Genomic DNA, 14665 nt, shown 5'->3' with positions numbered 1-14665 from the left:
ACAGCTATTCTGCACCACCAGTCTGTCACAATCCCATTGCTGAGACAGCAAGCAGAACGCAGACAGCTTAGCAATGGTGTTATTTCACTTCATTTTTGTGTAATTCCTCAGTTAACGTGAATATATGCATGTGTATGTATTCTCTGATACATCGTGCAGATGAAATCATAATGAAGAATATATATGTTTGTTATCTTATACGAACAATAACCAGAGACAAGTGCTTTTAAGCTCAGGGTTTGTGTAAATACAAATCAATCTGACCAGAAAAACATTATAGGAAATTTGATAGTTCCCACTGAGACAGATTTAAAAAGAAGTGAAATTCAACTGCCACTAGTTTTAATATCAGGAGCCATAACCATGTGCAAAAATCACTTGCAAAGTGTGCTTGATTTTCTATAAGCCTCAGTTTATCAGTCCAATAAAAAATGTTCAGCCTCTCCCAGTTCCACGAAAGCAAAGATTTTTAAGAACTTCTTTCAGAAACTTTCCTACAGGCATTCTTTCCACCCACTTGATGGCTGGCACACTCAGAACCAGACTGTTAGGACCAGACGACCTTTAACATCCCTTCCAACCCAAGTCACTCTGTGATTATAAAACCGTACTGCAGTAGTTTGCAGTGATTTCCTTCTGAGCAATACTTCATAGAACCTAATGACTCCTAAATACACTCTATGCTTTGTATAATTTCATAGAGCAGAGGTGTTTTAGTTGTACCGGTACAATAAATTATTCCTAATTCATGGAATCTGTGAAAACACACAGGAGTTTTCTAGGATTAACAGTTTTGCACAGTACCTTCAGAAACAGTTTGTTTGATAGTAAACAAAATATTCTCTTAGGAGAAAAGCAACACAATACATATTATTGGTGATATTTAAAATGACTCAGAAGTTGATTTAAAGGAAAGAAATAAAACTTCCATGATTGGCTTTCTATTTCAGCCTCACTGTTGGCATAAAAAACAAAGCAGGTATATTTTAGATTCGTGGTACAGCTTGGGTTGCACGGAACCTTGAAGATCATCTAGTTCCAACCTCTCCTCATAGCATAACAACTTTGCAAATAAAGGATTTACTACAATCCATCACCAATAGTACTTCAACGTAACTACTGCACAAATTCAAATTTTCAAAGAACATTAATGATTGCTTTTCATTTGTTATATTGCTACATCTGGATAAAAGATCTTACCACCTTTTGGGAATTTCAGTGCAAAGTCTCATCAGCTGTTTTTACTCGGACTAATCCTACTACATTATGTGGTGGTTGTTTTTTTCACAGTACCATAGAACACCCTGAGTTGGAATGGACCCACAAGGACCATTGAGTCGAACCCCCGGCTTCACACCACCCAGACCCCAGACCCCATGTCTGAGAGCGGTGACCAAACTCTTCTTGAACTCGGGCAGCTCAGGGGCAGGCCCAGAGCCAGTGGCAATCTGTTCTGGGGCCCAACCTTTCTGGCTCAGAACCTTCCTCTACCCCCACCTGCCACAGCTCCACACCGATCCCCCTGGCTCCTGCCACTGTCACCAGAGAGCCAAGCTCAGTGCTGCGCCTCTGCTCCCTATGACGAGCTGTAGGACGCCACAATGCCTTCTTCCCTTCAGCCATTCCTCAAATGTCTTTCCTTCCAGACCCTTTACCATCTTGGTAGCCTCCCTTTGGGTGCTCTCACGTAGTTTTATGTTTTTTTTTATATTGTGACGCCACACGTGCATCCGGTGCTGGAGATGAGGCTGCACAGTGCAGAGCAGAGCGGGACAATCCCTCCCCTCCCCAGCAGCAGCACTGGGCCTGATGCCCCCCAGGGCACACTGCTGCTCAGTTCCAAGTTGCCATTGACCAGAATCCCCAGATCATTTGCACACAGAGCCAGGGCTGTCTCATCCCAGGTGCAGAATTAAATTCCGTGTGGTTGGTGATTGCTCAGACCTCAATTTGTCAAGATCTCTCACTATGGTCTCCCTGCCCCTGTGGGAATCGACAACTCCTTTCACTTTAGAGATATCTACAGATTTATTTAACATACCTTCAATTCTGACATCCGAGTCATTGATAAAAACATTAAAGAGAAGTATCCCCAAAACAGAGCCCTGCAGAACCCCAGCAGTGACTGATTGGCAGCTTAGATGGAGCCTCACTGACCGTAACGCCTTGAGCCAGACCCATCAGCCAGCCCATCAGGGCATTTTTCCATCCACTGCATCACAAAGTCACAGTAATTTCATGTTTCCTATTTCCAACCGCTACCTAAATCCCTACTAACATTGCATATGAAGTGTGACACTCAGCAGATATATAAATCGTGCAATAGCCTGGAGAAGCACTTCTACAATTACTCACTTTGGCTTATTTCATCTCCTGTGCATTATGCTGACAGACAGCTTTTGAACAATGGTACTGTTCAACTTCAGATGTTCTAAATAATCAATGTGAGCAATATTGCTTAGACTATCAGAACTATGAACTGATACACAAACCACATTTGATTTATATGGTGGTACTCTGACAGAAAGTAATAAATTTAGAAAAAAGACATAAAAAGACCAAACAACAAACATCAGCCACAGACAACCTAACGAAGTTTAAAGACCAATAAATGTGACTCACGTTCTCAAATCATATCCTAGCATCTACTGCTACAAGCTGCGGAATAAGTAATGAAAGAATAAACAAATAATACACTTCTTTGTAACTTCACTATTTACAGTTATTTGGATTATTACAGTAAAAATGCTGATCCCGTCGACAGGATCGGATAGATAAAGCTCAGAGTATGTATTTCAGCTGTATAATCCATTGCAACACTGAGAGTACACTAATGTCTGAATGTCTAACCAGCCTCCTTGGCAGCAAGACGCAGGGCTCAGTGAATTAACTAGAATCTTTCAGAGGTTGTGAAAGGACACAATACTGAGTTTTGGCTAGATTAGCACGGTTGTAAACATGGTTGTAAATTTTAGTGTGTCCTGCATTTTAGGTCGTGTTTTGCATTAAATTCCATTTCCTAGCTGTACATGATAATCCAGGCTAAGCTTTCAGTAAGAGAAGAGGCAAAAAAAAAAAAAAAAAAAGGTAATCTCTATATAAGGAAACATCTTTACACCTCAAAACATCAGGCAAATCTCTAGAATTTATTTGTAATTTATAGCATCCGTAGATTTTCAATACTGCACATAAGCAGTACTGCATATTTGTCATTACTGACCCTAGTGGGGTGTTTACCAAGTAACATCACAGCAATCTCCAAATACCTACACCATGTTTGTGTAGAGCAAGAATATTAAGAAAAAAAAATGATGATACTCACGTGGAAAGTCTTTGGGATGTGTTTTTTCTGACCAATTTCCATAAAACGTTAGCCTGTATTTGGCAGTTCCACAGGCACAGCAATCTAAAATTGGTTTGTCAGTCACACCTTCTGAGGCTGAATCTGAAAAAACAGGAATGAAGGCACCTACTGAGAAGGGTTACAACTCAACAGCAACAGATGACAGCAAAGTTGACACAATAAGCACTCCAGCAAATACATCTGAATTACATTTACTCGTGTTCATTAGTTTTTAACGTTAGGCTTCACAAAAGTAGAATCCTGAAGTGATTGGTTTGGATTCATGGGTGGATGTAATGACTCACTGCAAACACAAAGGCACGTTTACAATTTTAGTTGTTTTCAGATTCAAAACAGGTTCCTTTTTGGTTCTTATTTAATTTGGTGAAAAGCTCAGCAGATCTAAAAAATATGATAGACTGGAACTTACTGGATAGCCAGGCTACGTAAGTTCTTCAGTGGGATGCAATAATCAGCTGCTAAAGCCCCATGCTAATGCCTCAGTTGTACTTTTTGCATGCACACATTTCCTGCTCACAAATCATTCCCTGCTCTGAGAAACATCCAGCAATGTTGAATGATGCAGCTGAGACCCAACCAGTGCTGCCAACGAAAACCCAGTCGCTCTTCTGACTATTCTGTAGTGATTTTTTTTTAACAAGAGACATGGAATAGACAGTGGGCTGCATCAGTGGCTTTGCTGTGGTGCTGCAATCCTGCTGCTGTCTTTCTCAAGGATCCTTCAGCAGTGCAATAAATGCTGAACATCTTCCTGCACACATGAAAGTGAGGCGAATACAGAGACACAAATATCACATGTTACAATTACTTTGACAAATTCTTTCTGTCCCTCGAAAAGACTTTATTTATAGCAGCACGGGTCAAAATCATGAAGAGCTTGAGCTTAAAACAAATTGAGTCCTGAAATGTACAGATTAGACGAGGCTATCAGATGTGAAACCCAAAACCAAAGCCCAAACCTTAACCAAACAATTTAACACTAATCCGTATCTTCAGCACTCTATTTTAGTTAATTAGGACACACTCAGGAAAATAATTGAGCAGCAGTAACAAGTCATTTTATTATCTTTAAAAAGAGTTTCAGGACTTAACCAAATTGCCTCTTGTGTGAATGAAGCCTTTCTGAAGCTTCTTAAGTTTTTTTTCCCCAACAGAATTGCCCGTTTCCACCTATTCCGGAAAATATATACACTGACTGCAGAACAGCTTTGCCCGTAACCGCAACATAAATCTTTCGTTATTAGGACAATGTGTTTCTGTCCTTTCCCTCACTCAGTGTCTTTAGGACAGAGCTCAACAAATAAATTCCCCAATTTGCCAATAGCTTTCTTCTTATCTAACGCCTTGTCTAGACTAAAGCAAAAGCAGTGCTGAAGAAGAAAGCTGAAGTTTTCTGGCTGTCCTTAATATTTTAAGCAGATAAGATTTAACACTTCAACTAGATTGAGTAGTTGGTGATGTGCAAACGCTTTCTGCTATCAGAACTCACCACAGAAAACTAAAATTCTCCAAACATGAAGCTGTTACTCAAAAATACAGAAGTTTAGAAGTACAATTTTGACACAACCTGGCTTCCATTAACTGAAATCATTATGACTGATTTATCCACTAACCAAGAATCCTGCCTTTTCTCCCTTCTTTTCCGAAATAACAACCATATTGTTGTTTATTCTGGTGGCTTTTTACATCAGGTTTGCCACCAAACTGCAGTGTTTTTGAAAAGCCTAGATTATGTATTTCCATATTTGAAATGGCTCAAAACACTGACAAAGAGGTTTCCTAGTGACAGTCAGGGATTCCACATTATGAACTACAACTGAATGCTTCACTGGCACACATTCAGTTCACTAAAAATGAAGGACAGTGTGCCAGGTATTTTTTAAAAGTGGTGTTTAATTCTTTTCTCCTCAGTACAAAACTGAAGAAAAACCATTTCAGACTTGCAAAGAGAAGAAATAAGAACTGCCCCATAACCATCAACTCTGCACTTCTGCACAAAGTTATTACTTTTCAAAGAGATGTGGGAAGTTTCTCCTGGAAAGAATTAAGCTGTATGATCTGGAATTTAAATCAGAAGAGTATGTGCATGTCAATATCAAGGGAGCAGGCCCTAGTTGCTACCCAGGCCTCACCAGCACACCTCCTCCTGCAAAGATGGGATATCTGTTTGAAGGTGAACATATCTCCCCAATATCTGCACACATTCCCATACGAAGGATACTTATGTTTACTAACAGAAGCAACACAATCTGCCAGCAGATTACAGAACCTAAAGGTCACTTTCCATATTTGCTTTTGTAACAGATTATATATTTAAGAATTGATAGAGAATTCCACAAAGCCCCTGAAGAAATCCAACATACAATTCCCCTCAGTTTTCACTGGGAGTTTAATGGCCTGATGTACTTCACAGAATTTCCTCCAAAATACGCAAACATTGCCATGACAACCCTGGTTCAAAAGAAGAAAGAATGAAAATAATTACAAAACGCAGAAGGAGAATCAGGAGACTGTGGTTATTTGAACTAACTTCACTTGCATGACCTTTCTGGGAAGGAGGAATTTGCATATGCAGAAATAAAAGTCAACTTATCAAAAGACAATTGCAGTTCTCCTTTGTTTCTCGTGTGAATTATAAATCTCTCTGCTACAATTAATTCTAGGAAAGGTTGAAAATAGCCCAAGCAACAGGTTTCACACAAGAGAAAAAGGAGTAAGTGTCACATTTAGGTGGAAGCAAGAAAGACTGTATGAGAAATGGTATGCAATGTAAGGAATCATAGAATGACAGAATCGTAGGGGCTGGAAGGGAGCTCCAGAGAGCATCCAACCCCTGCCAGAGCAGCTCCCTGCACAGGTAGGCAGAACATCACTGAAATAAGAGATCCTAAATTTCAATCCGTATGAAACCATTAAGGGATCAAAATTGTAACTGGATATAACAATTAGGAGAACTCAGCAGAACACGACAAGGAGATCACCTTACCTTGTTCACAGATTCTTTTGGTGAGAGAACCCTCGTCTTGAAAATAAATAATGCGCTTCTGCACAATACTGGCTCTACAAAGAAAAAACGATTGAAATACATTTATTGCTTAAAGCAAGAAGAAAGTGCGTGATAAAGTAGCAAACGGACAGAACTGGGCTGCTAAAACCTAGGCGTACTTTCTTATTCTGACAACACACGTAGTAACAAAGCTGGGATTTGGGGATTTTTTTTTTATCAACTTGCATTTGAATTGCATTACATTTTGCAGAGACTTGGGTTGTTGTTATCTTTACAAAAATGATCACAGTTACGTGCTGAGGATCTGTGCTTTCAAAATGCGTGATGGTCAACTGAATATTCAATAAGTCAAATCTTATATGAAAGTACTGAAATTACAATCGGTTTCAGAAAATCGCACAGCTAAGTTAAGCAGCAGTCTGCAGGCAATTTCAATGCATTCTGAACAAATAAATACTTCTGATATGCTACAGAAATTCAGTGCAAATATAATTTTAATACAGTTTTTTTACTCCATCTCTGGAGGCACTCTAAGTCAGGCTGGATAGGGCTCTGTGCAGCCTGCTCCGGTGGGTGACAAGGGGGTTGAAAATGAATGGCCTTCAAGGCCCCTTCCAACTCAAACCACAAAGTTAAGACCAGAGCTAGCATAAGCTGAAGTCTTCAAAAGTAATTCAAAGGTTCCAAGAGAAAGGGCACTTTAATTAAGAATTCTAGATTGAATTAAGATATATAGTTCAAACAAAATGCAGCTTCATAAGCCTCAGTTTGAAGGCAGGTAAGGGTAACTGTTGAATCAGAAAATAGTACAGGGAAAAACAATTCGCATGCAACTTTTTAAAATATAAAAAAAAAGATGGAATTGTACACATTAGTTTTTTAAAATATCCCATCTGAGATATCATAAGCAGAATCTTCTGTCAAGTATCTTCAAAGCAGTAAAATACTATGTTCTTCTTGGAGACCAGTGTCCAACACAGAGCAAATGTCATACACAGTAATCAGTTGGAACAGCTCAAGTGACCCCCTTCCAGCCCTACTCAAATTTAATTAGGTTCTTATGCCATTTTATGACTATAAAATTTAATTTACATGTAAACTTTGTGGTTTTCCTGTTAGAAAACAGTTACAATTGGGTTAAATTCATGAACGTTCTTCACACGGAGTTTCCTGAGGAGAACCTGAGCTGGTATCTCCTCTTTGTTTGGTAGTATGGGAGCACATTCTTCCGACAGCCCTTTGTACCAACCCTTGAATACCATTATCATGACTTTAACACAGCAGCTCTTGCTCCGGCACAACGGCAAGCAGTTAATAAGAAGGTCCAGTCAGGGACATGAAATTCTAAACAGTAAGAGTCAGACTCTTGTCTTACCTCAGCTTTACAGTCAACGTGATCTCTTGAGAGATATTTTTCTCTCGAGAGTTATTTTTCACTTCTAACAACTGAAGTAAGAAGAAAAATCACTGTGTATGCTTAGAAGTGTTGCTGAAGTTAAGTCTGCTTTCTTCGACAGTGTTCAACCCCACAAGTTATCAAAAACTCGATGCAGTTTTACCATGCTTTTCTTTCCAAGACACAAGTTCAGAGCAGGACAGGATGGAATACTTCATTTCACACATAACCCACCCAGTACAACTGACCTTTGCAAACCTCCTAAAGCTAGATCAAGCTGGGAGGGGTACGGCAAACTACAGATTGCTTTTCCTTAATAAATTGGCATCTCATAAAGGCAGATGCAGTAAAGGACTACACAGGCAACAACCAAGGCTCTGAAAAAAGCAGTGTGAAAAGAAGAATGGAGCAGATCCTCCTGAAGACCCTACTAAGGCAGATGGAAAATAAAGATGAGGTGATTGGTGGTAACCAACACAGCTTCACCAAGGGTAAATTGCATCTGACAAATGTGGTGTCCTTTTATGAGGAAGTTATAGCACCAGTGGATAAAGGAGGAGCAACTGGCTTCATTGATCTTGACTTGTGCAAAGCGTTTGACACTGTCCTAAGCAACATCCCAGTAGACAAATTAGACAAAAATGGATTTGATGGATGGACAACTTTGCTGTAAAAGAAATTAGCTGGATAGTCACACTCAAAGTTGAGGTCAACAGCTCAGCATCCAAGTGGAAACCAGATATGGGTGGCATTCCTCAGGGATCACTGCTGGGACCTAGTATCTTTGTAGGAGACATGGACAGTGGGATCAGGTGCATCCTCAGAAAGGTTGCGGACAACACCAAGCAAAGTGGAGTTGTAAGTAGCTAGCATGCAAGAAGGAAGGGGTGCCATCCAGAGGGACCTGGACAGGCTTGGAAGGTGGACCCATGCCAACATCATGAAGTTCAACAAGGCCAAATGCAAGGTCCTGAACCTGGGTTGGGGCAATCTCAAGCAGAAATACAGGCTAGGTGGAGAATGGCTTGAGAACAACCCTGAGGAGAAGGATTTAAGGGCGCTGGATGATGAAAGACCCAATGTGAGATGTTAAGGTATACTTGCACTCCAGAAGTCCAGCCAGGTTCATTCCTCAACTTGATGTAACAGCACCCACTTTAAGCAGGCGGTGGATTAAATGAATTTCTAAATTACCCTACGATTCCATGCCTTAAATATAATTTCAAAGAACAAGCTTTTCAAAGCTTAACGTCTGAAAGCACCCATACTTAAAAGCTAAACAAACAAGAAATCAGCTTTCTGGTGAAGAGCACCCAGATCTGCAGATCAAAAACATTCAGTATTTTACTTCATAAAGCTATTTTAGAAATAAAATGGAAATTGTTTGAAGCCAGAAGATGACTTATTTTATTCATTTTGCTGCAATTAGCTCATCAGTGTGAAACATCATGGGAACGGTTCCTTTTCTAACAACAAAAGCTGCTCAACTTTTTGAGTTGCTGTCTCTTCAGCTGGGTTTGAATTTATATGGAGCTGATAATCCAAATTAAGCCAGTGGGAGTTCTGTTGCCAACTTCAGCTGAAAAAGGACTGGTATATTAGATGGCTGCATGAATACCCAAAGCAGCCACACAACATTACATATATTCAGATGGAAACTGTATTAAATCACTTTTGAAATATTCACTGTTTTAATAATCAGTTTCTAGACTGGAGACTGATCAAATGATCTGAACAGCATATTTGCCTGCTTTTTAATTGCTATTTTTATCTTACTATTTATTATTATTTTGACATAACTTTTATTCCTCAATGAAAGTTCTGATTTTGACTAAAGATAGAGTTTAGAGACTGACAACTGCTTCAAAATGGAATAGCTGGCTTTTACAAAAAAGCAAGAAAGCTCATAAGAATTTACACAAGATACACATCTGCTTAGTCTGTGCAAATCAGTGCTGGTATTTCTATCATCCTGTGCTGTCTGACCTTTTTTGGAAGGGGAAATATGATTGTTTTTCCCCAAATGTTGGCAGATTTAAGGGGACTTTTAATTGAGGCATTTCTCTCTGTGACTATCAGCAAAATCATCTCTGTAAAATGGGAAAAGGGACAGCAGCTCTTCCTCCAACAATCAGAGTACCACCGAATAAGAATGAGAAAGTAAACAAATACGTCTCCGAAATCTTCTCTAGCTCTCACTGTCCTCAAACGATGCTTTCCAGTAATTGCTAAAGCTTTTGCATCGCATGAGAAAAATCATATGCATAGTAAGTAAATCATTTCCTTTTATTTTCATCCAGCAACACCTATTTTTATTTCAAAAACAAATATTACTCTTTTTCTACGTTGTGGAGTTCTCTCAGCAAAATCAAGGAATATCTGGCAGTTTGCAGTATTTGTTTTGGCAATATGACTTCGTAACACTGACAGATTGGATACAAGTAGGCCAGGCTTTTTCTGGCTTATTCAGAACACGTCTCAGCACAAGGAGGATGAGACTCACCCTTAGAGAATTCCCTGGAATGAAGGCCCTCTCCAGCACAGCTCTGCAACTGTGCCACCCTGCTGGGAAACGCTCTATAAAGCCACGTAAATTGCATTTGGGACATTAACAAACACAGAATATCATGAACCATAAAAATTCAAAGCAGCCTTGGGGTGGATGTTGCAACTCACTCCAAATTTTTTTATTATTTTTTTTATTTTTTTATTTTTTTACTTTTTCCATAGGCAGAGCTTTAGATCATCATCCTTACTCCTTTTGTCAAATCACAGCATGAGCAGAAATGACCTTACTTTAAAGTGTCTCTGTGGGTGCAATGATGTGGCAAAGGAAGCAAGAAGGGATCTACGAGAATTATTCCTATGACATTTTTAAACTTGGAGCAAAAGCATTCAGCACAATATTAGAGATACGCTTTAGTAAAAAAGAAAAACAGATTTTGCCAGAGCTGGTGAATATACACAAGTTCCCACTTTTTCCATCTCCACTGCAGTTCTTACAAACCATATGCTTCCTTACAAGATACAATGAAACACATGGAATATGTAGAGCCTAGCCAGTGAGGAAGTAGTGTGATGCCCAAGACATTCCCTCACCCCTAACAAAGCACAGTTTCCTTCCCAAGTGTTTTGTCTTTTTTTTCCCCAAAAGTAAACATCCACACTACTTTTGTGGGTGTGGGGTTTATTTGTTTTGGTTTGTTTTTTATTGGCTCTGCATTATCACAGCTCCAAATACAACAGTTTCTAATACGGGGTAACATTTTTGATTTTTACACGTGGGATGAGAACCACTGGTGACATTCTTGTGTTGCCAGAGGTTGCAGACCACGGCTGTGAGTAAAATCAGCGCTCCAGAGTGGGTGATAGCAAGGAATAATGCATCTTAACCAACTTAATGGAGAAATAAGTCGGGTAGATGAAGAAAAAAGAAGTACTAGGAAAACCCACTGATAGCGGAAAATAATAATGAAATCCTAGACTGCAGACAAGAAACTCTGTCTGCTCAATATTATTTATGAATTCACTTCGTCTTCCCCTTCCAGCCACCAAAGCTATTTTCTTCAATTATTCCATTCTTTACATCACTGCAAGTTCTTTCCCAGCTCAGAAAGCCAAGAACTGTATTTTACATACTTTAACAAAGAACCATAAATTGTACTTTACAAGATGTTTAATGAGGCTGCAAAAAAATGTTCAGTCTCACCAGAGAAAAAGCTGCACTTACACCAGAAACTATCTTTGTCATTGATCATCATTGACAAGGGTCAGCACTATTATTTCTAGGTACTTAATTTTGAAAACTTAGGAGTTACCACAGGTGTGAGTGTGTTTTTGTGTTTTTTTTTTTAATGTTTGTTTTTTAAACTGGATGCTTTTAACACAGTTTGAGCAAACCAACCAGACCTGGTATTTGCTTTTAGATAAACATGGTAAACATGATAAACATGGTAAATAACATTAATGCCAAGCGTCTCACTTTCCCCACATTTACAGTTGTGCATATGATGATTGTCTTTTCTCCAGTAGATCAGTCAGCTGATAGAACAACAAAAGCTGCTTACTTCTAAAACAAAAACCAAATTCAGTGAATACACAGACATGAGAATGTCCCTCTTCAGCTTTATTTTTAAACATTTCAGCCACACTACCAGAAAAAAGATTTGAACAGAACTACACAGCAGGAACCAAGCACTCTAAACTCACCCTACAAACATATTCTAGGCTCACAACCCTTTCCTTTGTCCTTCATGTCACACTCAGGTACACCATGGTGAGCACATGGGAGCTCACTGACTGCAGGACTGATCAGCACATCATACAAAACGCAACAAAAAACTTCAAGGGAAAACAGCTGTATATGCTGCCATGCTGTATTTGTTCTCAGAAAATCTCTCGATTCTTCTTGAATACTCACAGGATATAAATACTGAATCTCAAATCTTCAGAATAAAAAGTCATAGTGACAAAAGCATTTCTGACATGTGTGCTACACCACTTACTTGCAAGGTTTTTTGTTTTTGTTTTTATTTAAAAAAAAAAAGAAAAAGAAAATACCAAAAGATGACAGAATGAGTTTGCCCTGGTCTTCTGAGTAAGCTTCATCTTCCTTAAAACCCATTGCTATTTGTGGCCTGTATCTTCACCTCATATTTTGCTATTCACAAAGTTCTTGTAGCAAGCATCACCTTGAACTTCAAAGGCAAGCACTGTGAATTGCACCACAAAGACAAGTCAGATAGCATTGGATAGGACTGGTTAGTTGGAGGATATGTTTATCCTGTAATTCTAAGTGCTAATCCTGTACAGCAGATAGAAGCAACACGCCAAAAGTAGCAGTATGGTTCCTATCAAGCTAGGAGCCCAGTGCTGCTCTACCTGACAGCTACATTCACTCAGCTCTCTCACAGTAAGATCTGACGCGCAGCACTTGTGAGTTAACTAACCAATCCTAACACCAAAATGATACTAGGACATGTCCAACCCATGCCAAGCATGGTTTTACTTTTGCTCTAGAAGTCCATGTGACCTGTATAAAGCTCACCCAACCTGCACAGGGAACTCAGAGACTTAATTCCTCTGGACATTGAAGAGAAGCAAGGAGAGCAAAGGAAATCGCATTCCCACTTTCAGGGCTGGCAGCTTGTTCCACCTACCATGAGAGGACACAGCAGAAGACAACTACATTATGATGTTAATGCAAATGAACTACTGCAAAACTGCTGTGTTTTAAACTCTCCCACATGTCACTCCTCACCAGTCCTCGCTTCAGAAAATTTTTCACCATTACTGCTTGACCTCTGTTGTTCTGTCACTAATAGCACAGTACAACATGCACACGTAACCCGTCAGAATACTCCTACACATATTTCCCTTTGGATCTCTCCCTTTGCCCACTCCAGGTTGGGGGATTAAATATTTTATTTTGTTTTTGTTATTATTCTGGCTTTTAGTATTGCAGTAACAAAGCAAAATAAGTAAAAATTAAACACACCCACAAGTGCCCAGTTAACAAAGACTGAAAAAAAAATCTCAAGTCTTTAGAAAAATTGTTCTAAACCTTCAATATTCTCAGAGGAAAGAAGTAAATGAGAAATGAACTGAATGAAATGAACTGAAATGAGAAATGGAATTTCTCAGGAAAGAAATAAATGAGAAGATAGTAACAAAGTATAAGAGCTGTCAGTTCTCCAGCCATGCTTTTAGAAAAGTCTCCACCAGGAATACACCAAAGATACATTGCAGTGACTCAACCATTTGCTGGTAGGGACAAGAACAGTGTATCGAGTGATATCCTAATCGAGTCTCCTTCCTTGTAGAATAGCTGGAGTAAGGATTTGTAGCAAATACTGTTGCTAAATGTTGGTACATAAATCGTCGGAGAATGCAACAGCAGGGAGCCCATACAGAGGCAATCGTTTCTCCCTAATTCGGTTCTAAGCGTGCCAAATTGAACACATCCTTCTCACGTCTGATTAGCTGCTGCACGAGTAGCAGCTTTTCTACAGTACTCCCAAAGAACAAGCTAGTCCAAGTTAACTATAAATACATAAATATATCAATAGCAGAGCTGCGTTACTCAGCTTACAGTTGGGAATACTCAGCAACTATTTGGACAATACAAATCCAAACTTTCACACCGACTGTTTTTCTGTTGCCTCTTCCAAAGTTTACTCTAAAAGAATCACTGACAGGAGACACGGAGCTCCCAACATTCCTACTGCTCTACAGGTATTAACAAACCACAGATCAACCTCAGAAACCTTAGGTAATCTCATCTCTTTAACTGCGCTCTAATCAATATGAGAGCAGAAGGTCAATACTCAGTCATTTACAACAACGCTACGCACAGGACTGAGGAAGATTTTATAGGATTTCAGCAGAAAATTACAGCCCAAATTGTGTTTGGCTCGCTAACGAAATTTCAGTGTATGGATGGCAATGGTGTTAAAGGGCACGCATGCCTTGAATTTGAATGGGACAAGAGGGAAAGAACACCTCAAAAGCAGGTCAGCTCAGCAGGGACAGCAATAATCCCTGAAATCTGAACACTCAAAACTGGTTGTGATTTCACTTGATGCAGATTATTGTATGAAGGGTATAGGATGCTGGACACCTGACCAAGTAGGAGGGGATAAGAGGCTGGGAAAGAGAGCTCATTTTGACAAAGGATCTGGCACAAGGGAAATTTAAAAGCAGGGGAATTACCATGGAGATCAGCGGTGAACAAGACATACGAAATCTCAAAGTAGCGCAAGCAGCAAGGCTGAAAAGGGTGATAAGGCAGAATCAGCAGCTGAAGGGGAAGCAGCCCTGGGATAGAGCAGGAGATCAAGCAAAGAACACACAAATGGAGGTGCTCCTTCAGATGCATGCATGAGAAATAAGTAAACTC

At 39.5% G+C, this 14665-nt stretch overlaps 1 protein-coding gene across 4 annotated transcripts in view; it reads right to left on the bottom strand.

Moving 5' to 3' along the window:
- Window positions 1–14665, bottom strand: part of SPON1 (spondin 1) — a 361499-nt gene that overhangs the window by 103288 nt on the left and 243546 nt on the right. For all 4 annotated transcript variants that reach the window (XM_052695645.1, XM_052695646.1, XM_052695644.1 and 1 more), the window contains 2 exons: window positions 6351–6424; window positions 3323–3445 (listed from right to left, as the gene is read on the bottom strand). In XM_052695645.1, coding sequence (XP_052551605.1) covers window positions 3323–3445; window positions 6351–6424 — 197 coding nt within the window. The remainder of the gene's footprint in view (window positions 1–3322; window positions 3446–6350; window positions 6425–14665) is intronic.

The sequence above is a fragment of the Tympanuchus pallidicinctus genome, unplaced genomic scaffold (genome assembly GCF_026119805.1).
Source record: "Tympanuchus pallidicinctus isolate F22 unplaced genomic scaffold, pur_lepc_1.0 scaffold3, whole genome shotgun sequence".
NCBI classification, from domain to species: domain Eukaryota; kingdom Metazoa; phylum Chordata; class Aves; order Galliformes; family Phasianidae; genus Tympanuchus; species Tympanuchus pallidicinctus.
This window is presented reverse-complemented; position numbering and strand designations above follow the sequence as displayed.